At 43.7% G+C, this 25,343-nt stretch overlaps 4 protein-coding genes across 5 annotated transcripts; 1 reads left to right on the top strand and 3 right to left on the bottom strand.

The window, feature by feature from the left end:
• Positions 1 to 520: 520 nt before the first annotated feature.
• On the bottom strand, positions 521 to 1,869 carry LOC131267462 (J domain-containing protein CG6693). Of its 2 annotated transcripts, XM_058270347.1 has the most exons (3): positions 1,777 to 1,869; positions 1,560 to 1,689; positions 521 to 1,467 (listed from the first exon to the last, which is right to left on the bottom strand). In XM_058270347.1, the coding sequence occupies exons 2-3, from the start codon at positions 1,654 to 1,656 to the stop codon at positions 713 to 715; spliced, it is 852 nt and encodes a 283-aa protein (XP_058126330.1). In that variant the 5' UTR covers positions 1,657 to 1,689; positions 1,777 to 1,869; the 3' UTR covers positions 521 to 712. The 2 variants fall into 2 exon arrangements, with proteins under 2 accessions (XP_058126330.1, XP_058126332.1); XM_058270349.1 differs by having other exon boundaries at positions 1,560 to 1,827.
• A 1,016-nt stretch (positions 1,870 to 2,885) lies between these two features.
• On the top strand, positions 2,886 to 6,103 carry LOC131262103 (uncharacterized). The gene is made up of 2 exons (XM_058264026.1): positions 2,886 to 4,161; positions 5,520 to 6,103. Exons 1-2 carry the CDS (start codon positions 2,896 to 2,898, stop codon positions 5,766 to 5,768), a joined length of 1,515 nt encoding a protein of 504 aa, XP_058120009.1. The 5' UTR covers positions 2,886 to 2,895; the 3' UTR covers positions 5,769 to 6,103.
• Positions 6,104 to 6,302: 199 nt separating this feature from the next.
• LOC131264999 (scavenger receptor class B member 1-like) lies at positions 6,303 to 11,848 on the bottom strand. Its single transcript, XM_058267261.1, has 7 exons — positions 11,773 to 11,848; positions 9,210 to 9,373; positions 8,835 to 9,086; positions 8,570 to 8,770; positions 8,094 to 8,493; positions 6,580 to 6,827; positions 6,303 to 6,509 (listed from the first exon to the last, which is right to left on the bottom strand). Exons 1-7 carry the CDS (start codon positions 11,846 to 11,848, stop codon positions 6,303 to 6,305), a joined length of 1,548 nt encoding a protein of 515 aa, XP_058123244.1.
• A 2,645-nt stretch (positions 11,849 to 14,493) lies between these two features.
• Positions 14,494 to 24,319, bottom strand: LOC131266258 (scavenger receptor class B member 1-like). Its single transcript, XM_058268688.1, has 7 exons — positions 24,259 to 24,319; positions 18,503 to 18,755; positions 16,852 to 17,025; positions 16,508 to 16,700; positions 15,245 to 15,620; positions 14,964 to 15,085; positions 14,494 to 14,883 (listed from the first exon to the last, which is right to left on the bottom strand). The coding sequence occupies exons 1-7, from the start codon at positions 24,317 to 24,319 to the stop codon at positions 14,494 to 14,496; spliced, it is 1,569 nt and encodes a 522-aa protein (XP_058124671.1).
• Positions 24,320 to 25,343: the final 1,024 nt, after the last annotated feature.

The following is a 25,343-nucleotide window of genomic DNA, read 5'->3' as shown; positions in this document are numbered from 1 at the left end:
GTAGATGAGACGTTTTTATTTTATTTCTATTTCAGCGATGTCTAATTGTGGAATAATACCGAAAGAATATTTGCGGGAAATATCACCTACGCTTTTGAAGAACATGTCTGAATTATTGTTGATATGATTGTTTATTTATTATGTAATCCATATCCATATACGACGAATAGTTGAGTAGTTATGCTAACACTATACTTTAACTTCTCGCAATGAGCTATAAAAACGAAATAATGGATGTGCAAAGTATGTTTGTCACTGGGATTTTTAGAGAGCATATTATAACCTAAGAACAAGCTACTGTAAAGATAGAAAAACATTTTTCTCCAATTCTTTTTGTAGAAGAACAGAAAAATTTGAAACTTGACGATGTTACTCGTGCTTTTCTGAACTTATAAAAAAGATTACATATAAATCTGATTAAATCCAAGGGCATTAGGACAGCATGGATGTGGTTGCATTTCAAATAAACAATTGACTTCAAATAAATACCTAGTAAGTAGATGAGGAAATCAGTGCGATAAAGATATGATGAAAATTTATTTCACGACTATTTGTGTTGAGAATCGAAACGTAAAATTTAAGCATAGGATTTTTTTGTGAATTTGTCAATTCGTGGATATATCGCAACGCAAATGATCGACTTGTCGAAATGATCTGTTCATTGTGTATCAAAATCCGTTTACATTCAAATAAAAGCAGATTTATGGGGGCCTCACTTAGATCCTCTTCGTGTTACCTTAGCTTTGGTAGCCGTTTTGGCCGCTCCGCGTGATGAGGTGCGTTTTCTTTCTCGCTTTTTCTGTTCCTCCTCAAAATCGTACAGCTCTTCGTCCTCCTCGGCTCCATTGCAATACTTGGCCTCCAGCGATTCGAGGAGCGACGAAAACGCACCTTTGCGCTGTGCGCTGCGTTCAGCCAGCTGCTTCTCTAGGGACGATATTTCCGTCTGCTTCCGCATATCCGCTGCGAGTTCCGCCGCTTCGCGTGCGTACTTCTTGTGCCGACGGGCGCGCTTCGCCTTCGCCTCCTTGGTGAAGCTTTCGTACTCCGGAACCTCCCCGTCGTCGATCATTTTCTGTACGATCTCCGCCACCCGTGGTTCGTCCTCGCACGTCATGAACGGAACGGTCTGCATCATATAGTTCTTGCACCCTTTGCCCCCGAGGTACGTCTTCTTGATGTCACTCCGTTCTGTTTCCGAACCGATGTAGGACTTTTTGTAATTATCAATGTCCTCAGTTGTGAGCGGTTTGAAGAACTGTGCCCATCTTGCCAACCAGTTGGTACCCGCATCATCATCATCGTCGACCGTGCCCCTTTCGTCGTAGACAGCCCGGGAGTCTTTGTTGCTGAGCACGCTGTACAGTTTGCTTAAAATCTTGAATTTTTCAGTCGCCTCCTTCTTGTCCGATTCCGGGACACGATCTGGATGCGTTTTGAGTGACAACCGGTAGTATGCTTTCTTGACTAGACGGGAATGATGAAACGACGATAATGGACCATTAATAAATGTATCAACTTTAAACAAAAAGACGCTTATTAGTGCCGTGTATACTTACTTTCCTGTTCCGATGCCGCTTTATCTACACCAAACAGTTCGTAAATATCCTTCGTACCATAGTACTTTTCACAAATGTCCAGCGTACCTTTTGGCATTGTATTGCAGTTCTGTAGCAGAAGTCAAGATACCTAGTAAAAGATAGCGTACAGAAAATATACAACAACTACCGCAACTTGGTTTGGTTTAATCTCAATATTCACAGCTCGAGAACCAACCAAATAAACTGGAGCTGTTGTTGGAGTGATTTTGTGAACAAAACAAAGCCGATCGTGTTTCGCGGGAAAGTGCGAGCCTGTCCCCGACAACGGTTGTCAAAATGTCAATGGTGAAATTATTTTTGTGTTTAAAAACCCAAATAAATATTAAAAAATAACTGTGCTTCGAGAAAAGGAATAAAATGATATTAAAATGCTAGTTGAGACTGAATAAGTATCGAATGGATAATAAATTGATAATAACACATAATCCCGTGAACATACAAAAACCAACGGAAGCAACTAAAATGTATCGGAAAATAAACGTGTACAAAATCCACGTGAAATGTAGTTGCCAATGGTGAAATTATACGAACTTTTCTGTATTTTATATAGTTTCAGTTGTAAGCTATAGAATTAATAAATGTTTCAATTTCTCCAGTGCAGATAACCTGTTTTTGTGGTGAACTCTTGAGCGGTGATGCATAAACGCGTGAATCCATATTGCATCAGAATTCCCCTTTGTGCGAGCTGCTGTCAGTTTCTACAAAATGGCGATAATGAAAAGCAAGGAACAAATGCAAAAGTGAAACGCTCGCGAGAAAAAGTTAATAATGGAAATACCCGCCAAAAATATAGTGTCCGACGAAACATTTAGCATCTGGAAAGGGTGTATTCTGGATTTTGAAGCTTACCTAGCGCACCTAAACTGCTGGAAACTATCCAACTGTTGGCAAGGCGTAGTGGATTGTGGCGCCGTGGAGCTAAGCTGGTCTACGTACGACGTACGCACTCGAGTATTCGCGACGTTTTCATTGAACGTGCTGCAAATTCTTCGCACGATTATGCTTATGCGCCTAACCCTCGATAATGCGAGCAAGAAGACCATGAATGGTCGCAAGGACATTTATATTGGTTTGCCCAAGCAGATGGTCATGGTGCAATAGTAATACAGCATTCGCCAGTGAACATCGAGATTGTAGCGCAATCACAATCTGTAAATAGCATAAGTCACAGCTAAGAAGAAGTGGTGTGGTAGTGGCTAGTGCGGTAGAAGATTTGTAAATAATTCCCCTGCGCCTAGAGCAGGCTCGATCTTATTCCTCTTCCTTATCAACTCAAATCTGTGAAGCTAAGATCATGCAGAAGGCAGAGTATAGTCCGTGGTCGGGAAATAATTTTCCCTGCAACAAGCAGAACATGCTGGCGGTAAGCGTGAGCGAGAAGGAAGCTGACCTTCCGGCGGGCGACCTCAAGCAGAACGTCGATGGATATGTCGAATGTGGCAAGCGACCCAGCATCGTCGCGAAAGTACTGAATGTGATAACAAAGTTGTGGGATTTCGCCGGACAAAGCGATACCACGTATCCCAGACAGACCCCCGAACCATCACCGTACACGATCGAAAAGGAAATCCCGTGCGAGAGGAAGACCATATCGGTTACCGCCACTATGCCGATATTCGAGACGAAGAAAGACGGCACGGGGAGGTTGACGGTGCCCCTGGACTACGATAGCACCGCCGACGACGTTGCCATGACCCCGGCGGGGGTCTACGTCGAAGATGTGCCACCCGGTGGGCGGACCACAACCCGTCCCGTTGGGCTTCGAAAGCGGCGAAAGCAGTCGGGCAAAGGAAACCAGCAAACGGCGGTAACGGGTTGCGGCGAGACCGTGAAGGTTGGAGGAAAAAATCGAAAGGACAAGAAACGTTCATACCTGCGAAACGATATATGCGACGACAGTTTGCCCCTATCGATGGATGAATGGTACGATTACCGGAACGACGAGTACGGGATGATGGACCCCATCGGATCGGGATGCTACCTTTCGACCAGCTTCAGCCCTTCATCGATCGAAAGCGTTAACAGCTTCCATGATGCGCTGCAGGACTTTGGGGCGCTTGTGTTAGGTGCATGCATGCAAGGGTCATTCGGGGCAGCAGGTCCTTCTTCCTCGTCGGCCGACGTCACTGTGACGACGTCGCCACACCAGCCAGGCAACTTCAGCGCACGACGCAGCTCCACGACACTCGCCCCGAGCGTCGAGGAACGCGTGAAACCCAAATGTGATATTAATTCCGATCGGAGCGATTTTGTTGTCGTAACCGAACGCGAAGTTTTTACGACTCCCTCGGCCAGCCCAGCCCGTCGGCGTCCTCCGCGGGGTCTGTGCACGGCCTTCACGTACTACTTCAACAAGCCACCCTCAACAGAAAGTCAGCAGAACGAGGAGGACGAAGAGGATGACGAGGAAGACGACAGTGATAACGTTACCGAGGACGAGTTCGACGACAGCAAGGGATGTGGCGGTGGGATAGATGTCTACGACGACGATGACGACAGTGTTGTGTTCTGCGACGATTTCGATGACTCCAACTCTTCGTCCGGTTTCGAGGAACGAAAGGTAAATATTATCCTTATTCGTCCAAGCATTAAATTTAAATCGTATTTTACCTATAAACATTTAGATTCTTAACATCCCATCACGTAATAAGTTATTATGTTTACCCTTTTAATGATTACAATTTTATCAACATAATTATGGCAACGCATGCTAAAGTTTTTGTGCTGTTTCATCACGTTCATGTTTCGTCATGAGTATGTTTCTTGGTATCCGGTGATCTTTCGTCAGCCATGAGTCACCGCCGGGGCTAACAAGCTGGGTCATTACATGCTCAGCCAATGTCCATTAAGGCAGACAAAGGTTGTTACGTGGACGAATCACATTCTGTATGAGGAATATCGGTCGAATAGGCCTGAAAGCTGGGAAAACCCCGATTAGGCTGATGGTCCTTACGTTTGTCTTCTAGTATTTTGCCTTTGGTTATCGAAATATGTTTTTTATTGGCTTCTGTTAGTAAATATCTGGCCATTAAAAAGATACTCTCTCTGTAAATGCAACGACCTTCTCGTGTCGTGATCTATGTCTGTGTCCGAAAGTCGAGATGGGTGGTCAGCCGTTCGTAATACCGGATGGTGTCAGACTCGAAATTATTTCCCACATCTGTGGCGTGGTGTTTCCCCGCGCTACTGCTGCGCCATGGACACCCCCTTTAACAAACTGTAATTGCCAAATTTTTCGTGTTTCATGTTTACCAGAAGAATATATAATAGTGTGTATTCTTCTTTTTGTGATTCTACCGAATTTTACAGTTTAAAATCGAAAAATGAAATGGTAACATGTACTAGCCAATTTATTCTTTTTCGATTGCTTTTGAAATATTGAATAAAGACATTTTGTTAAACTTGGGTATTTAATGTTTTTGCTCCCTCGTTTCAATATTGTAACGAATTTTTTCGACAAATTTACGTCGTCAAGTTCAGAACACTTGAGAGGTCAAACAAATACGTTCAAAGCTAAGCTTCGGATTTAAGTTGAGAAAAGTAAAAGGGAAACTTTTGATGAAATTCGTTTATCTTGAGTATCTCGAATATTGAGCATATGGTTTTTTAAACGAAATTCATAAGGACCACTTTGGGTAATACTGGAACATACTTAAACGTTCGCTCAAATGCTGATATGTGCTACGGTTTGCAAAAAACTATAGATAATGTGTTAATAACAATTTATACAATATTTTATGTTAAGTTCATTAAACCCTTTCATGTTTCCTGCTAAGTTTCATTCGCTGGAATATTATGTTGAGTGTACAATATATGGACAATTTTTGCCATTAACTATCCTTTTTTCTTACGAAATGTGTCGAACCAATCGTGTTTCATACCACCGATTCCGTTGTTTCCTACCTCTACCGAAAACAGGTTCGCTTCTGCCAGAAACCGGTGATACACGTGATGAGGGCCTGGGACTTTGCCTACCGGCAGGCGCGCAAGGGCGAGTGGGAGATGGCCGCCAGAGACCGCGAACGATTCCGGAAGCGTATCGACGACCTCGAACAGGTGCTCGGACCGGCGCTACAGCCGAGCGTGCGTGACAAAATCTACGCCGAGCGTTTCAACCGCCCAGAGAGTCCCGCGCGCAAGATGGAAACCACGGAATTCCCTACCTGAAACGAAGTGTAACGCGAGCGAGGGATACTTTCTAGGCTTTTTCTTTATTTTTAAACTGAATTTATTTCGTGCACCTTCGGCACCTTACGGCGAGCGTTAGGTTTATGTTGCAATTAATCTTTCAATCGACCCTCCTCACACTGATTTGCAGCAATGAACTGGGTTGAAAACAAGTAAAGTTTGTGCATTATATTTATGTCCTCTATACCTATACCGATGCGCTTTATTCCTTAGGTTTGTTTTTCGTTCTCCTGGCCTTTGCCTAGCGCGTGCTGGTATGAAAGTCATACCTTCACGATTCGCTTGCGCGAAAAGGGGCGGAAATGTAATTAAAGTTGTTGATAATTTTAAATGGCGTCAAAAACTTGAAATAAAACAGAATTATAAATCGAAATTTTACACCGGCTGGTGAATGTGTTCAGGATCATTTATTTAGCTTGCTTATTATTAACAATTTAACACTAACATGAAGACAGATGGATAATGGCATGGAGATTGGCGAGCGGGCGGGCATACACTGTCGTCCCTGCTTTGCTAGTGCTTTGTCATCTGCTGCTTTTTGGGGCACTTCGATGGGACCACCTTGCCGTGCATCCGAAACCTGGCCGCCTCCCGGAACGCAACTGCCAGTAGCAGAAGAAACGCCAGATACAATGCGTACGGTAGGTACGGTTCCGCGTCGCGCAACACGTAGAAAGCTTCGAGAGTTCTGACGATGTAGGGTGGCAGTTCTTTTTGATGCTGGAAACGTGAAATGGACGGAACAAAGACACATTAGAATCGAGGGCATCACTCACGGAAGGCGGCTTACATATTCAATCCAAAACAACGGTATCAACATTTCGCTGAATCGTGAAATTTCCCAGTTAAAGTGCGTCAGCTTCGGAATGGCCAGGTTGGTTTGCGTTCGGGCGCACTGATCGAGCGGGATGCCGAACGAGGGGTCCGCAATGATGTAGCTGTGGTGTAGTTCCCGGTTCGGCTTCATGCCCGTAATTTTGTGCCCCGTGGTGAAGTTACGCGCGTAGAAGTGAGGACTCGTAGCCACAATAGGAACATCTGATAATCAATACAAAAAGCGTTAGAAGTAGGTTTAGTTTATGTGTATAATGTTTCAATGTTTCACAGCACTTAAATACTAGGAATAAAGTATAATATTTTTGCCCAAAGTTCAATTCCCACTTGCAATATCAAACAAAAGCTAGACGCGGAAAAAATCTTTCACCATCAGTTCAGCACGTTCACGGAAGATCCGTATCTCCTCTGTTGACGGAAATCGAAATACCAGGGTCGACAAGATGAACTTGAACAATAGATAACAAATTGATGAGCTGCATTGCAGTACACTCACTCGCACATGGCACGACGATTGGATCATCTAAAGCCAAGTCTCGTCATGTTTGAAATACTTCTTGCGGAACATAAAACCTCTTCCTAGTGCGTCCAACAATCTAACCAACAGCGAGTGTCGCACATGACGTATATGCTTCCCAGTTAGCGCAATGTAAACCCTAACGCGTATCTGATTCAACGGATTTTAAACACATGCAACCAAACAATCCCTCCCAATTTTAACTTTGCCTTTTCCTCCTGCTCATTAGCAGTGTTTTGGGTTCACTTTTCGTCATCGCGGCTGCGACGGCGAACGTAGGTGATTAGTGTGTTTTGACGAGGAAAGGATGAAAGCTTTCAATTGCGACGGAAAAACGTTCCGACCACGTTCGTTAACCTTGTCCTAGATTAAAGAAATTGGGTTTGTTGTGGTGGGAGCGTTACACATTTTTGCTGTGCATATCGTATCGGTTCGTACAATAGTCGATACAGGCTCGTTGAACGCGATCGAGCAATAACGATCGTATAATGATCATAATTAATTTCGTTCACAATCAAATCATATTTCCTATCGTTGGTAGAAGCAATTAGAAGCCAACAAAATGAATGTGATTTGTTAAAAATGTGAGAAACAAACCTGAAAGCCTTAAATTTTGAAGTTATTGACTATGATGGCTACAGTTTTAAAAATTTTCATATGATTGGCCCATCTAAGGTCTGCTAGAAACAGGTTGCCAGTCCCTTATTTTATTATCATTACAATACACTGCATTACTCTTCAAACGTATTGTAAATTAATTTGGATGTTTGAGCTCACCAGAATTTATTCAAAAAATCTATAACGATGTTATATTATTTGTAAATCAAATTAAGCGTACGATCTACATCCTTATATCATGCATTTCGTTTAAGACAGTGGGGTGAATGTCTTCGTTTTCAACGCGCTTCTTGTTACATCAGAATATTATTAAATCGCATGCAGGTGTAACTCACCATGGGAACACTTGGACGTATCGGTCATTCCGTCCTCCAGCAGCCCGTACTGTCCCTGGTAGCAGTCGGCCGTGCTGTTCGGTAGGCGATCGTATGAACTGTCCGGCAGGACGTACTTGTACCCGGTGAGGGACCCTTTCGGCACCCGTCGATCGAAGTACAGCGGAACCGCTCGGCACAGCGTCTTACGCCAGTAGATCAGTACGGACTGTTCGTTCAGGTACTGCTGATAGGTTGCGCCCTCCGACGAGTTGACGATGGACGCAAAACAGTCACCCTCGGCCAGACTGAATCCTGGCACCGTAGGCTCGTACTCGTAGGTGTTCATCGCGAAGAATCGCTGGTGGCCGTGACGCTTTCCGTACAGCACATTGACGTGATCGACACTGTCCTCGTACATCTGGGAACAAATTTGATTGCGAAGCGGTTACCAATTACCAATGAAGGTAGTTCAGGAGTTGATGCAAGATTCTTACCGTTTTCAAGATGCCCACATTATCCGACGGGACCATCGAGGGTACAAATCTCCGGACCTGCTCCAAAAAGGTTGGCTTAGTGTTCCAGAGATAGTCGTAGATGGTCATCCGGCTAAACACGCTATCGCCGGACACTGCGTAGACGATACTGAAAGCCTTCTTCTTAAGGTAGCTATCGTCCTCTACTTTCGCTGCTGCACCCTGGTTTTGAAACGATACTTGTTAGATTCTCAAGTGGCGCGGAGAATCTTCTCCCGAAACCTACCAGCAACGAGATGTTGGGTACAACAATCGTTCGGTTTAGGATGCCCGGGGTGTTCCGTTCCGGTAGGAACTCCAGGCGTCTCCTGGTGACGTACGACATCGTGGAGTTGTGCTCGTGAAACACCACATCGGTGTGTTCCAGTATTTCACGGTACACGATCGGTACGATTTCCTCCAAGTGCAGCTGGTCGTCCAAACCATGCAACCAGCGGTCGGAGTTGGTAACGTTAAAGATGAACATCCGGCATGTAACCTGTCACGGAGAGTGGAAACACGCTGGTAAATGGCGCTAATCAAGAGCATCCGTGCGGAAAAGATTACTTATCAGTAATGCGATCAACAAAAAAACCGGCTTCGATGCCGGGTTTGTTCGTACCAAAACATCCGTCGTGTCCTGCCACCATTTGAAGTAGGGCATGTACTGGCGCATGGTTAATCGATCGTCCAGGATTAGTTGTGTCGGTTTGTGGATGTGAAAGAACAGTCCCATGGTGAAGCACGCGATCGCTAGTACGCTAGTTACACTAATGATGCACAGCGCTAGGGTTTATCGGAGGGAGAAAAAGATAGTCGATCGGTATAGTATTTATTATGGGTTTGCTTTCACATGCCAACGCTAAAATTGTAAATTGCACTGCAGCGATTATTATTCACGCCCAATCCTCCGCCCAAAGATTTTATAAATTTCGTGAAATAATTATCACGTCAATTTCCAGCAGTTTTGTGTAAGATTGTTATACAGAAGAGATCATTTACTTTTTTATTGAAATATCAAACTTTCTGTTTTTCAGACATCTTTGTTATTTTGCTGCATCCCGATTTTTAAGGGTTTCTTGGGTCATGGAAAATTGCTATGGCAGTCTCCAATATAGGTTAGCGTACATAAGAATGACATAAATTGAGCATACTTCAGATTTTTAAATTTTCAGATAGAAGTGTTCAGTGAAGAATTTTATATTCTAATTACTTAGTACTTGGAAGGTGTTCTAATGTTCAAATCATTTGTATTTCTAAGTCTAAGCTATTTTAATTAGTAGTACTTGGAATTATTCTAATGTTCAAATCATGTGTTGGCTCCTTAAGGGGTATAGATAGTTGCAATCTATAAAAAATATACAGGCTTTACGATGTATTCCGAAAACCTTGAACCAAATGCTTGCATGTGCGCATGGAAATGTGATTAGAGCGGCGACCTGCTTCGACACATTGTTGGTTCTAAGCGCGCATTTCACACGCTGATGACGAAGTTGACTTGTGCCGATTGTGATAGAATCACCTCGACTATACATATTATTGCATAAACAACAGGCGCTGGTTGGCGCAAACCAATTGGTTAGCATACGAAGAGTTTACCAACAAACTAGCTGGTAAACAAGAGGTAAACGCACTCAAAGTGCAGCGTAGGCTATGTACTAGCTCGCACCGGAAAGCCACCCTTTACCACTTTGACCAATTATAACACAAGTTGACATCATCTAGCCGAGTCAACTATTTCGGCAACCGTCACAAACACTTTCCTAAAAACCGTGTAAAATCGTTCAATAAGTTGGTATAAATAAAGAACCGATAGTTGGACAAGAGAGCCAGTTCATCGGAGATACTGATAAATTAAACCTCGTGTCTATTTATTGATTTCTCCCGGAACGTCGAAGTCCCCCTACCCGAGGTAAGGCCCGACGCTTCCCAACGTTCCGTACCGTGTATTTGGGAAACACCTTAAGTGTTTCCATGCTGTCCGGTCAGCAGAGTCCGCCCGCGACTCATGTGCGCGTAAAAGTTCTAAACGGTTAAAGTTTGCGACGCAGCAAGTCCACCGCCTCCACCATCTACCACACGATGATGGATTGATGGCAGCATTATGTGTTCATCGTACGCAACGCAACAGCGTACACCGATACTGCTTTATCAAAAAGCACAGCAGCGGTTCGTCTTTCATTCTTACGTATCAAACTGCTCCAGCAGCAGTATCACTATCAACGGCGTCAAAATAGCGGCCGGTCGCATCGGTAAGGGGAACGCCGGGAATGGCTAACAAATCCCGTAATAATCACCACAACAATAACATCGTACACCGAAGGGCATCTCCCTTTCAGGGCAGATAAGCAACTACCAGGGGGAAATGCAGGTGGTGGTTGGTCCATGTGCATTACGCATATCTGAAGGCTCGGTATTTTGGCAATAAATCCTCGAGTACTTCAGATGTGCCCTATGGCCTGTTATCTCCGAAATGGTAACAGGTAAGTATTTGGACATGTTATGTTTTCTGTGCTATTGAAGGAACTTCGTGCATATAACATTGATAGTTGTTATCGATGCATGTTTTCACTTCCTTCACCTTTTGCTATCGGTAGGGTATCACCACGAAAACAACTTCAATGATGCCTATTTTCAAACGATTTTTCTAGGAAATGCCGAAATAGAAACTCATTTACTTCTTTGTACGTTAATATTACAAAGTTTTAATACAAATGTTTGATTACCAATAATGTTTTTTAGCTTTACAGACTCACCTTATGTAATCTGTTCTATTATTTTTTTTTTAAATCTTTCCTGTAGTCAAAATATAATCTTTCCAACCGTCGTGGGATTCGCTATTTATAAAGTTCATGCCAGCTTTATAAAGTATACTTAAAGAAAAACTCTTTAAAAATACTTTAATTACTTAATGGTGTTCACCAAGAATAATTTGTTAATTAGATTCCTTCCCCTATTAAACTCGTATGTTTAAATCAAAAACTTAAATGAATCTACGATGCTGATACTTCACACGTTTTACAGTTCATTTGATTAAATCGGTACGAATTTCACCCACTGTTTAGCTAATCCTGATTTAATTATTTCAAGACTAGCTGCCTCGAATACTACCTCCTACTATCCTGTTGAACTGAAATATGCTGAGAAAAATGCCATAGTACAACTGTGATAGACAGGAGCGTTACCTTTGGCGTCGGTTGGTTTCCGCTTAGCTGAAGGTTCCGGAGGTGTTTCAGATGGTTTTAATAACTTCACATCCATCGTGGTTAGTTTTTCAAATAGACCGTGACTTTATGATTACAGCACACACAACTATTAATGTTAGTTCACGTTCGTTCGGGGCACTGACGGAAACTAAACTTTACTTTTCACCCGATCAACTTTTTGTGATACAGGTACTTTTAATGAATCAGATTCTAGACGTTTTTGAAAGTCTTAACGTTCTGAGCGTACGATTGCGACTGAAAACCGGTAATCTTGGACGTCTCTGGGACCAAAACTCAAATACGCCACCGCCCAGTATCAACAGCGCGTACTCACAACTATCGCATCCCGGCCTTATCAGGGGCTATAATGTTCGTGGTGTTACTTGTGCGCGCCAGGATCAATCACTTAGCTGTTTGTGTATTGCATGTTGTTGCTGTCAGTGCTTCGATTGCGTTGGTTGATAAGTTCCTGCAAACGACGTGGAGGAGGGTGATAGAGCTTTGATAATGTTACACATCAGATGTTATGCATAAACAAATCGTCCTAACCGGCAGCCCAGTGAATAGATTACATGGGAATTGAGTGGGGGAAAAAACATAAAAACAATTCAATTTTTCTTTCCTGAATGAATATCAAGATGCTTGAAATCATGGAAAAAAATTTCTGTTTACAATGTTAGTTTCTTTTTCGGTGCTAATTTTTATGATTTACAAACATTCCACCGTTTTCCTATCTCAAATCAAACAGTAGGCCAGGGACAAAAACGACAATGAACGAATAGAGATAACGTTAATCATACACCAAATAAATGGTAATTATAAACATCGATAGGAAAAGCCGCGTGTTTGTCGGTCTAACCGAACTCTATTGCATAAGCCATCGTCATCGTTGAGCCCCTAGACATTCGTGCCATTTTCCTTATCGCCATAACGCAACTCACTATTGCCATTGATATTGAACCTCTTCTTTGGGAGAATTTAGCGCAAAACCAGTGACCACCAACGTGCCGCGGTAATTGGGGTAAAATGCACCGCGTCATTCGAAGCATCCTTTGCGATGGAACAGTTACAGTTCAGGGACACGCTTGCCTTCGGGGTTTGATGATAGTGTTGCAGCACTAGGCCGGTTGTGATGCGCACAGGTTTCTCTCTATAATGATGGGCTGAATTTTCAATTGATTAGGGATCATTGATAAGATGTATGGTTGTTTTTTATTAAAGTTGTTTTATTTTTATCCTCTTTGTTCCACAGTAGAAAAAGTAACACTATAGCCGTTCAGGGCGTCTGTAATGCGATACATAAAACACATTTCTAGATTTTCCTACATTCGCCCAAGGGCGACGCGGGTACTCGCGCGTGTGCCCCGAATGCTTCCAATCGAATTCTGAAGCACGCGTCACCACTGTTCAACCACTGTGACGCGATTCCCGTTGCGATAAAAGGGTTGTTTTTGATGCAGCTTAAGCTTAACTATATGCGACCGCCTGTGTTTATGGTGTATCTCATTGAATCCCTTATTTTCTGTTTGTGATTGTATTGTTATCCCCATCTGTCCTTAGCCACCGTACCTATTTATACACTTACAAGCTAACATATTACATTACAGTTCATACCGGGTAAAAGGGATAAAGGCGTAAATATAGAGGGTTCTTAGTAAACCAATAGCAAAGAGAAAAAAGGAGGGGGAAAATAGAAAAGACAATACATGTATATTTGGCAACTGAAGCATGCTTGTGAGCTGCATTTCGTGCGATTTTGTGGGATGTGTTTCACATTTAACACACTTTTAAACGAAAACGGATCTAGTAGCTTGTGATGCAGAGCAGTTGTGTGCATTGTATCGCATGTTCTCCTAGCCACGTGTGCGCAGTAACACGTGTGCCAACGTCGCATCCAGACACACATTGTCGCTTAATTTTAAATACACTGATACGGGTGTGAACTTTTAATTTACAGGTCGAATACAGAAATTAAAATTTCAACAAATATTTCACAGGATCCCGCAGTTGAGCAAATTAATGGTTGGTGTGAATTTATGAAATAAAGACATGTTTAATATTAAAAAAAAACCTTTCTAGAGCACGTTGGCAGCAGAACTACCTGTACTCGACTTATTCATCGTTTCGTTGTTTTTTGTATACATCACATCAAATGGTCGAAGGATTTGCGAATCGATTTTCCCTCCGTTTGTCCTATCATGTACGCTAAGCGTAGTAGTCAAAATGTGTCCCAAAGTATTTCGTTGCAGTTTCGTTTTGTGCCTTCACTCCCGGCGCGGACATCATCGCCGACCTTTTTTCTACCAGTCGGTGGAATCCACCCTTCTTCCCCTCTGCAGCTAGGAAATGAGTTACGCATGTGTATGTTCCTGCAGGGCTTAGAACATTTCCCAGAAGTGTCCCCTTAGCGTACGTCCTAGCCGATAGAGTTTGAAGTACTGAGCAAATAATATCCCACATAGCCGATCCTAGCCACTTGTATCCCCCCCATACCATAGCTTCCCGAGCGTTCCGAGGAAGCTTATCGTCTCTTCCACCACCAGCCCGAACGCGGTAGTGGTTTCCTGTTCAGTTGGTGGGTTAGCGGAGCCAATAAGCTCCCATCGTCCGACACCTAATGGCGAATAGACATCCTGGTAGTCAAGAGTTTGACTGCGTTTAGCTAAGCTTCAATTCTATCACCAACTGCACCCTCCCTTCTTAATTGCTTTTACTGTTCATGCCACTGTCCATCTTGGCCTTCTTCTTGGCCTGATCTACCGACGCGGTCGCCAGGTAATTTGAACCCTCCAGGTGCAGCGTGCTCTGGCGGTGCGACTTTCGGACGAGGCAAATGACGGCCACCACGAACAGGAATCCTCCGAGGCCGAACAGTGCGATCGTTAGGATGAACTTGGCCCGCGGCGGTATGTTGGTGGCCACCTTCATCAGGTCGAGAATCTCGTCGGGCAGCGAGTCGATGCCTTCCTCGAACCACAGGATCGGGAAGACGATGTCGGGGAAGTTGGCGACCTGCTTGATGTCGACCACCTGGCTGACGGCGAGATTGATCTGGATTCGTGCGCGCGCCCTCAACGCGGTACCCATGTCCTGTGGGAAATTTTTGGAAAAGGGAAAACATTACATGTTAAGAAAAGGGACGGGAGAGACTTTAATGCACTCTGACATACCGGTTGCACGTCGATGAACAGTTGATGCTTATCCTTCTCGGGTGGAGAAATGCCCTCCACTGCCGTTCGTAGCGTTTGATCAGCCATGTAGAAGTGTGGGAAGCTGAGCAAAATCGGGGAATCTGTGGAATGGGAATGTAAAATACTCAATTATTGAAAGATAAACTAAAACATTGACACTCCAAAATGGTTTGATTAATAACCTTTCGAGCTAACAGAATTTGTATCAAACCGAAATGGGTTGTAGATTTATCGTCGGCACTACCGGTGCACGTACTTACCGTATTGGCACAGCGAAACGTTGAACAGTCCGTGGGGCGCACAGGGTGGGCCGGCCGGGCAGTAGCACATGTTGTTGGGATTCTTCTCCACCGAGGCAAACACGTCCGGCGACGGGGTGAATCGGTAGCCCTTGACGCCGCCCCGGACCGTCACTTCCTTCTCGAAGCTGAGCGGCAACAGTCGGCACAGGTCCTTCTCGTACACGTGCAGCGTCGAGTTCTTGGTGATGCGCGGCGGGAAGATGGAACCGTCCGTGCCGTTCAGCCGGTTGCACTGCTCCGTCTGCCAGTGCGTCTGGTGCGAGCGGCCGTTGTACTTGTCGATGATGCCGTACTGCGTGATGTCGTCCACTCCGGTCCAAACAGTCACAGTGTCCTGTGAGGGAGACGTCCAAAAATGCATAAGGCTCAATTATCGTAGTTTAAGACAATTCAAGCAACGGAATCGACTGGAAACATAATGATCTTGAGGCAGACTTTATGAGTCGCATGAGTTATTTACTATGTTGATAAAGTCACAATGTTGATAAAGTTGTAAATGTCACTTTAATTAGCACCATTTAACGCACACATTCCATTCGTAACTTATACAATGCTAGATGGGCGGTCGTAATTTGCATCAAAAAGGTATTCGATACCGTTGACCTTATTTTAGAGCTATTTTGATCAAATTAAAACCTGTCTCCCGCCCTTTAGCCTATGCTATCCCACGGAAGCCGAAAGACATCAAAAGCAACTTGGAGTTAAAGCCAAAAGTCCTTGGCTTTTTGTTTCGATTTCTGTTTTCTCGTTTTCTGTCCTTGCCTACTTAACGTTCGTTTTCTTTTGCCTTTCCTTCTTGGTAATCCTTGACCCTTTAAATATATCATATTTGATGTGATGTTATCATTCGTTTCAATATCGAAACATATCACCGACAGTTGTTTGAAAGTCAGATTTTAAAAACAAATAAATGACTTCAGCCTGCGGGGCGTGCTATTTGCTATTCAGTCACGGTATATGCATTGTCCTCTGTAGTTGCGCCGTAACAAGGCAACAGGGTGTTAAATGTCACGCTGTCAGTACTATGTGAGTGCTCTTAAATACCTCCGCAAGGGCGAGGTAAGTGGTGGGCCTGTACAAATAGCCTGCCCGTGGTCCATTATGAAGATGTCACACTACAATTTGCAGCATCACGATCACGCTCGATCGATCGCTGGCCCACGGTGTGTACCTAACCTATCCGACCACGTTTTAGTAGCAACCGCCTACTAGGTGACTCACCTTCGATGTGCTGTTTTTGCCGTACATCAGTCCGAACTCCTCGTACGGTAGCTTCTGCTCCTTGGGTACGACGTCCTTTGCTAGCTTGAGCAGCGGATCCTCGTAGCCCCACAGCAGCTGCCCGACCGACACCTCGACGAACGGTTTGATCTTCAGAATGTCCATGATGCTCGCCATCGCCAGTCGTAGAAACCTGTTTCCGGGGCAGATAAATGAGCATATATCAGTGTGCTGTCTGGCACGTGGAGCTGCCGCCAGTCACTGTGCGTCGCGCCGACCGGACTGTTTGATTTGTGGGGTAATTCTCTGTTGTTTTCCCAGCAACCAACCGAACCCGGACTCACCTTGCCGCGTGTTTACTCTGCGATGTGGCGCTCAGCATCGGAATGTTCGGCACGATGACGACGTCGTCCTCCAGGCCGCCGGATAGGTCCTCGTTGAAGATGTACACCCGCTTCTGGTTGTAGCTAATTGTGCCGTTCGGGTTTTCTCGAATGTTGACCTTTTCCCATGTTTGACTGTACATTGGCCAGGCGTCGTCGGTGAACAAACGTGAAAGATGGCGAGCAAACAGAGTAAGGATAATTATTGGACTGATCTCTCGATCGAGGGGAGAAACTGATCTGTACTCCACGGAGCAATTAAAAGTAAGCAATCAAACGTACTGGAATTCCCCGTGTGTGTAATGTACAACAAACCGGAAATGGTTGGGCTCCACGGAAAAGCAATTAATTTCGCAACTATCTTCAAGTCTCGATAACAGACTTAATTCTGTGCACTTCTCTTACAAGCTTTTGCGTGAATTGAGTAAGTTGGGCCATGCAAACGACGAAAGCTACATCCCCTAAAGTCGTTGTCATCTTCTGCGATATCAGTTTCGCAAATCTGCATTTTGTTTTTCAAACACCCCGGGATTTTGGCAGACCGAGCGGCGAACGAGGAAGATCTCGCGACCAAGCCTGCCACTAATGACATGCGCATTTGCGCTTGGCTGTATCTACTATGGTGATCGTTTGACGATTGGCGCTGCCACTGTGTAGACATCCTACTTGCAACATCCCTTCCATTTAGGCTCTGGCGAAAAAAATAGGTTGATAGATTCTGACCTTCACCTCCTGCCTGGAAATGTGTATCATGTGGCGACATCTTTTGCCAACCGGCCCTCGTTAACCTTGGGTTACGTGCGGATAGCATGAGTAGATTTGACTAAACACATAACAAACATATCATCAAAGTCGTTGAGCAAAGTTTTATGATAGCGCTACTCTAGCGGCCATTACTCGGGATATATAAAAGACATGCGCACGTCGTAAAATATGAAATGGTCGTTCTTATGACCGAGGATATTCTTAAAAAAACAATTCAAGTCCATAGCATCAGATGATCTTGTTGCAGATTACGTCCATAATACACGAGTCACACATGATCCCTGTTGGTATCTTAACGTTGGGTAATTAAATTTAATTTATGTGCAGCAGAATTACGAAACCCCTTCTTCAATTTAAAAAAAAATAGGATTTCTTCCATGAATGTTTGATTAGTTCAACAATTTAATTTGGTGTTCTTTAAAAATTGTCAAACTTCAAAAAATATTTGGTTATGAAAGAAGTTAATTAAAGGAGTAGAATAGAATACTTTTTTTTCCATTTTCACTACTATTTTAGACAGTTTTGCTACCCTGCATGTTTCAGTAAAGTTTTAAATAGCTGCACAACATCTTATAGACAAACGATAACAGGAATAATAGTCTAGCAAACATCAAGATTATGTAAAAGTTGATGTTACCTTCAAATGACTAGAGATTTTCTGATAAAGGCTAGCAAATGCAGCAACAACTTGCTGGTGAAGGTCCAAAGATCGAGTTAGGAATACCGAATGCATTGTACTTTTGTTGGTTGAATGTTAAAATACATGCTTTGAATAATTCCTGGAGATTCTATACCTTTTATAGCGTTTCAAGTCGCAAAGAATAGTAGGCCCTGCTTGGTTACTTACACGTAGACGTAGGGACCCAGCTCGTCCAGGATGGGCTTGGTGCCGTTGTTCAGGAACTCATCCGCGTTGGTGACGTTGTACACGAAGATCCGGATGATCGGCTCGACCGGTGGCCGCGACCACCATCCGAACGATTGTCCGCCCACCCGCAGCGCCACCTGGTGGTCGATGATGGTCCGGATAAACGCCGTGAACCCGAATGTGACTAGAACGCCCAGCACCAGCAGACTGAGGGCAAACGCTATCACGAACCCTGCAACGAAAGGCGGAAAGGAAACGAGGGTTTAGTAAAGGAAATGCCAGCGATTAGACTTTGACGCGGAAGGTTAGGCTCGATTGACGTATGATACCGGAGTGACCCCCATGTGTGGCTCCCACTTAGGTGTTGGGATTAAGCTTTCTAGAAGTTGACTCGGGGAAGTTATGTCACGTTTCATGTCTCACTCCCTTCAACTGTCGGATGCAATTTTTCCCTAGGTGATCATGAGCCGGTTCCGATGCGGTTGCACAAGTGGAAGACATTGGCGATGGCAGAACGGAGATTTGCCGCTTAGCAAGACACCTGACCCGGGTGATAAGTCGGCGCAAGGTCAAGTACGTCCGGGGTAGACCCTCAGTTCGTTGCAGTTAATGCAAATTAATCAAACTTCAATAACACCAACTCCGTTTGCTAAACGCTGTTGGCCAGTGTCGATACGTGGTTGACGTGTGTGGCCTTAATACACGCAGGTAGGGTGGTGGGTGACGTGGGATCCATCCTGGCCATCGAGCTTGGTGCATGGCAATGATGCAATGCGCTTATGTCGGCACTCGGTATGTGGCTTGTACCGCCGTTTGTGGAACACATTTTTCCTCAACGCCTATCCACTCCCATCCGCCATGCCATTTCCCCCCTCTCCCCTCTTTTCTGCCCCGCACTCGCCATTGTAGTTGCGGGCGAATGGCCCTAGGCCGTAAAAGATCTCGGTCCAGCTTACGCCTGCTCCGCGGAGCTGTGGTTGGAAAAGCTGGGAAAAGTTCCCACCGTCCGCGGGAGGGCAAGATTGGTTAGTGGCTTCGGCGGACAGGTAGGGCACTACATCTTGGCAACATCGGTGGCCAACATTTGCGGTACCGCACACTTGCACTTGCGGCTATCAGAGCAACCGGCATTGTTTTACGACCGGCAAGTCGTAAACCGGTGGGAAAAATGATCCGAACACCATCCAAAACGATACAGCATACTTCACCCGAGCCCCGAAAAACCCGATACGTCCCGGCACTCGGGTTGTCTACGAGAGGCCGCCGGTGCGGCATGGAGCAATCATGGTGGGTATGCCGTTTGTTTTGTCCGCCATCAAGCCAAACATGTACTGCAGGTTTGTTTTCGGTTTCACTTTCGTGACCCGATTGCTTTGGAGTGTGTCCCACACGCTAAACCGTAGCGAGTTTGTCCTTAAATACTCGTCTGATTAACTTACTCGTGAGAGCTTAATTAAATCGGAAATCCAGAAAGATCTAGTCGATTAGACTGTTTAGTAAATAAGATTGCAGGCATTACACCGCGGAGGAGAGCAAAAGTTCGTTCATTCGCTTTGTTAGCAGATGTTTAGACAATATATTGTGAATGTAGACAAAAATCGTTACTTCGTTTCGTTCGTTCTGGTTAGCAACTCTAGTTTGAGTTGGATAATTTTGAATGCAAGAGTAATATTTATTCTTGTAGTTTAAGTTGTTAATATAGTTGAAGTGGGTAGTATTGTCATTTACTTTCATCACTTTAGCGACCAAACCAAGATAGATAAGTTTCATTGAAGCATTTGTAAGATCGACATTAGTTATCAAATTCTATTGTAAAATTCAGAATGTTAGCAGTGATGAAACATAAAAATTTGCAACTTAGTCCTACTGGTAAACAAAATCTGTAGAAAAGATGATTTTTTCAATTGAAGGTCCTATCTGAATGTATCTCTCATTGGTTAGTCTTACATTTTTTATGTATAGCATCTTGCTTCTTTGTATTTTGAGCCGTCTATTTTTTACTGCACATTTGTTTATCGTCCAATGTGTTAGCATACTTCGACAGGATGATTAGCACTGACGTGCAATAACATTTTTCAGTTTCTGCGTGACTAAACTGGTACCCCAAGAGCATAAGTAGAATAGAAATCGGTCTCGCTTAACCCCTGAGCAGAAACAAAAAAAGAACTTTGGCAAACAACCGCTCGTTGATTTTAATGATTCGCTGCAAACCGTTTTTCTTAAGAACTTCTGCTTCGCGTACCACTTTCAGCCTCGCAGTACATTAATTATCAATTAAACCTTGATCGTGTTCGAGCTTTCCATGCTAATGGATTTACGGTGCATCTAGCGGAGATTACAGCAAAACGACCATTACTTCCTTTAACCCTTCGCTCGACGATGGTGCGCTGGCTGCGCGTAATGAACCATTTCTTGCACACATTGTGTGTACACTTTCTTAAGCTGAAGGTCTTGTGGGGGATGAAAAAACCCTCTAACGTTTCTGGTCGCGACCATTAGGCCCATTCGAGCTGGCCAGTCACTATCATTAACCGGAGAGCCTCGCTTCGTCGCTTTTGTCGCCGCCTAATTGATATCGGCTGTCCTAGCGTGACCCTGACACGGCCATCAAAGTTATCCTTCAAATGCCACCGCTCAACTCCGCGATCCAGACGTGAAAAAATCACACTTCGTCGACGCAGAATTAAGACGCACGGCTTAAGCGAACACCACAGCGCGGAATGCCGTCGAGAGGCTGAACGCAAACTACAGACACAAAAACCTGTCGCGATCTTCTTCGCAGCCATCTTGGAATAAACAGATGATTTTTGGCTTGATTTTTCCGGACATCCCGCTTGGCTTGCTTCGGATTGAATCTTCGATTTTTAATTGCCACCTCAAACGGGTCTTTGACCGGAGAGGGTCGAGATAAGTCCAACATCGAGTTCCCCATGTTCCGTTCTAAAGACGATGGTAATTTACGATCGGTTGTCGAAGACCGGTTTGATTTTTTTAAACTTAATTCCCGCAAACGGAAGTATCGGGCGGGAAGCGCGGCGGAAGAAGCTTATCATTGACTCCATCTGGAAAATTCTACGCCATCCTTGACGCTATTTGCATTAATAAGTTCTCGATTTGAGGAAATGGCTTTTTTGACGTCAATGCCAACTCAAAAATGCTAACTGAAAAATTTGCATTGAATGGTTTTTGAATAAAAGAGCTATAGTGCAAGAAAATATTATCAAATTTGTATACATTCATTAGTAATTAGTAATTATTAGTAATTAGCAATTAGTAATTTGTTAACAAACGTAAAATTTATTATAAATGGCAATTTTTCGAAGATTGTTTATGAAAATTGAAATTGTTTTTCAGGATACAGGTTTTTATTTTAACTTAAACAACTCTCATCGCCATATTTGATAGTTGAATCAAAGCTACTTGAAAAGGACATTTTTTTTAATAAAGTAGAGGAAATGGGAGCCGAAGAAACATAAAGAAACATACGTCTGATGCATCTACTAACAGTTAAAGCAAAATATTTAAACATCCCAACCGTCGGATTTGGTTCAGATTTAACCGCCTTACTAATTCCGTAAAAGATTACTTAGGAGATGGTAACATTGAGAGCTGGGGAGCCAACTTTTTATCTTCAAACTCTATCTGAAGGCCGGTCAAAGGTTTATTTGAATAGCCCATGTTGTAACTTAACGCAATTGTTTTTATCTATGAATCTGTTTTCTCACACCAGCGCGCGCTCGCTCTCGTTCGTGCCATTTATTGCTTTCTCATCGTGGGAACCCCCTGAAAGCATCCCTCTCTGCCTCACGTCGAAGATGATTTCTCACCCTTCTTGGTCCGCTATGTGCCAGCATTCAACAGGGCGAAAGGGGTTGGAGCATTTTTGGAAAATCCGCAATGTGTCGCCTTGAACTGCGAGGTACAAACCCAACCCAAAGAGAAAAAAAGTGTGAACTCTCCCCAAAACTGTTTCATTTGCCTAGCGTGCGCACGTCCGCGCACCGTCTTATGTCGTTACCAAAACACCTTTTTTATGTGTGCCATTTTTGCTTTCTTTAGCGCGGGCTCCAGCGCGGACCTGAGCGAAGCACCTTACGCAATGGTAATTTCTTTCCATTAACCTAGCCACCAGCACCAACACACCAGCATCGGGGCATCGGGCGACCACAAACTGCTGCTGAGGCTTGTTGGAAAGAAACCGGATTCATTACGTATGGGTCAGCCCCGAATGCCGTGGCAGCCTTCTGTGCTCCGAGTTGCGTGGACTCCAGCAACATAAGAGTCGGAAACTTCGGACGATCACACCACCACCGACAGAGACGGACGGCTTTGGAGCACCATAGTGTGCACAAGACCTCAAACCAATAGACACGCATACCAATAGCCACCCAAACAGTGGGACAACCACCACGAATGCGAACCACGGAACCTGTGTCTGCCAAATCTTTGATCGAAAGATTAACGCGACAAAATCGTCACGGAGTCACGGTGGAAGTCTTTGTCGTCAGGTGGTCCACGGGGCCGAGAGAAATGTGGAATTCAAACAAAGAAACAGCTCGACTTGAAGTGAAAGAATGGATGAAAGTGACACAAAGCAGGGGGGAATGAAATTGAGGAACAAATAGAAAGAAAAGTACCAGTGTAAAAGGGGTTGTATCGCAAAGAAGAAGATGTTGTGGTTAAAACTTGTAGAAAACAACGAAAAATTAAAAAAAAACTTATATATTGACACGTACATACGAAGTTGCGTCGATGGTTTTTTACAAGAGTACACGTTCGGTGAAACTTGGGAAGAGATAATAATTTATGTGTTTAAGGAGGGCTCTTGGCCAACCTACATTGGAATGGGACAAGGTTGACGCCTAACGATTTAAACCCTTCAATGAAAAAATAGGTTTTGCTAAATGGTGGTCTAAATCATGTCACAGGTAGACTTATTTGTTTATGAGCTATATTCAGTTTAAAATTACATCGAAGTGTATCAATTAAGAAAATTGTAATAATCAATGCATCCATCTTTTGACATAAATACAATAAATTCAAGATATTTTTTCCATTTGTTTTTACATATACTGGCTGAATATGGAAATAACTGATCGATTAAGCATTTTACCAACTGTTAAACACCGTTTAATATTGTTAACTGCTTGTATGTTGCATAATTTTTGTATGCTTTAAGTAAATGAAATCTTATTCTTCGAACCAATCGTTGCTAGCTACTTGCATCAATTTGGTAAATCATTTAATTTACTTGGAACTAAATTTAAAATGTTTAATGTTTATATTACAGAAAAATACTCCAACGGTTTGCGCAAACACAAATGATCGAACATCTTTTATGTTGCCAAGAAATTCAAATTTATGCAATTTTGGCTTAGAAAAGAACGTTAATGCGCCTAATGCGAATAATAATAAGGTTAATTTAAATATTGCATCAGTAATAACGAGATCAAAGTTGAAAGAACAGGTAGAAGAATCTTAACGAAAGCAATTTTAATATTTTGCTCTTATTTGAACAGAAACAACGTAACTGTCAAATGATTTTATTCGTAGTTATTCTTTTGCTTGAAATATTTGAATGCTTCTCTTTAAGCTTGTGTCTCCTGCTCACTTCTTAATGCTTTATTTATTGAGGTAGAAACATGTAGAAAAGACCTGAAGAAGAGCCCCGCATTATCCCCCGATGTATATGTATCCCGCATTTGTTAACCACTCCCTCCCCTGCAGATACTTACACCACTTTCGAAGAAAAGCGCTGGACAGTTTGGCGCATAACCGATTGCTTTGGCCGTACATGTTTTATGTTTGTTTGTTTGTTTGTCCGGTGTGCTGCTGCTGCTACTGCTAGTCGGAGGTGGGCGCGTTTTGCCAATCCAATCCGCGCAGGATGTGGTTTCTTTTCCGCTCGATTTTCGAACGCTTTCGCTACGTTGGCGGAGAGATGAACGGGTGTTAGGCGAGGAAAAAAGAAATAGATAGTTCGATTGCACACTGGGGGCGAAAATTTCTACGCGCCGGAGCTTGGGCAGGGTATGTACGTGTGTGCAACACTTTTAATCAATTTCTTTTCATTTCCCCCTGAAACAGAATCGATGATTGCAATCGGGTTTTCCTTTTAATGTCGTAGTTTTTCACTGTGTGTCTATCTTGTTTTACTACGACGCTAAACGGTATCACTTGGTAAGATTTTGTACACTACCCTTGACGTTTTCTTCTTGAGGAAAGACTTCTTTGTGCGTTTTCTCCCCTAGGCTTGAGTCACGGCAAAAGAAATAGTAAAACAAGCCACCGCCACGATCGATTATATCCCGATCCGCCATCGAGTGCCGACCTTGCCAAGCCACGTCCGGTATACAGGTTTTTTGGCTTTTTATATTTTTGTAGCCAGCATTAACGCGTGTCCGTTTTCCCTTTCCTCTTCTTCGGTGGTTAAAATAACAGCGTGACATTGACGGTGAAATACCCCCACAGATGGACTCGCGCTCAAAAGGTCCACCTGGACTGTGTAACTACGAAAGTGAACGAGAAAACCTCGCGCTGGGAAAGTTTTTCGTTCGTTTGCCGGTGCACTATTGCTGTGTGGTGCTTTTATTTACGGTTTGCCTTGGTATTTACGTTTTCCGACGCCCGTTCGGGGTGTGAAGTACGCACCGAGCCACACACAGAAAAAAAAACCCGGAAGGCTGCCCTTCATCCCTTTCGATGGGTAGGTTTGCTCATTAGGATCTTATAGTATTTGGTTCGGCGGTGCGTTTCTAATCCATTTTCATTCAAATCATAGGACCGAGAGAAAAAGAAACACGGCTTCCGCTGCCACTGG

The sequence above is a fragment of the Anopheles coustani genome, chromosome 2 (genome assembly GCF_943734705.1).
Source record: "Anopheles coustani chromosome 2, idAnoCousDA_361_x.2, whole genome shotgun sequence".
In the NCBI taxonomy this organism is placed as follows: domain Eukaryota; kingdom Metazoa; phylum Arthropoda; class Insecta; order Diptera; family Culicidae; genus Anopheles; species Anopheles coustani.
The sequence above is the reverse complement of the archived record's forward strand: the minus strand, read 5'-3'. Positions and strand labels throughout refer to the sequence as shown.

What these genes read in the sequence shown, in the direction of transcription:
- LOC131266258 (XM_058268688.1), bottom strand. Translation starts at nt 24,319, where the DNA reads ATGTACGGCCAAAGCAATCGGTTATGCGCCAAACTGTCCAGCGCTTTT. An exon ending in CAGAGTAAACACGCGGCAAG is followed by an intron (nt 16,701 to 16,851) that starts GTGAGTCCGGGT and finishes CCCCGGAAACAG; the next exon opens with GTTTCTACGACTGGCGATGG. An exon ending in CGTTTCGCTGTGCCAATACG is followed by an intron (nt 15,086 to 15,244) that starts GTAAGTACGTGC and finishes CCCATTCCACAG; the next exon opens with ATTCCCCGATTTTGCTCAGC.
- LOC131267462 (XM_058270347.1), bottom strand. Translation starts at nt 1,656, where the DNA reads ATGCCAAAAGGTACGCTGGACATTTGTGAAAAGTACTATGGTACGAAG. An exon ending in AGCGGCATCGGAACAGGAAA is followed by an intron (nt 1,468 to 1,559) that starts GTAAGTATACAC and finishes ATTCCCGTCTAG; the next exon opens with TCAAGAAAGCATACTACCGG.
- LOC131264999 (XM_058267261.1), bottom strand. Translation starts at nt 11,848, where the DNA reads ATGGATGTGAAGTTATTAAAACCATCTGAAACACCTCCGGAACCTTCA. An exon ending in AGGACACGACGGATGTTTTG is followed by an intron (nt 9,087 to 9,209) that starts GTACGAACAAAC and finishes TCTCCGTGACAG; the next exon opens with GTTACATGCCGGATGTTCAT. An exon ending in CGTTGTTTTGGATTGAATAT is followed by an intron (nt 6,510 to 6,579) that starts GTAAGCCGCCTT and finishes TCACGTTTCCAG; the next exon opens with CATCAAAAAGAACTGCCACC.
- LOC131262103 (XM_058264026.1), top strand. Translation starts at nt 2,896, where the DNA reads ATGCAGAAGGCAGAGTATAGTCCGTGGTCGGGAAATAATTTTCCCTGC. An exon ending in CCGGTTTCGAGGAACGAAAG is followed by an intron (nt 4,162 to 5,519) that starts GTAAATATTATC and finishes TACCGAAAACAG; the next exon opens with GTTCGCTTCTGCCAGAAACC.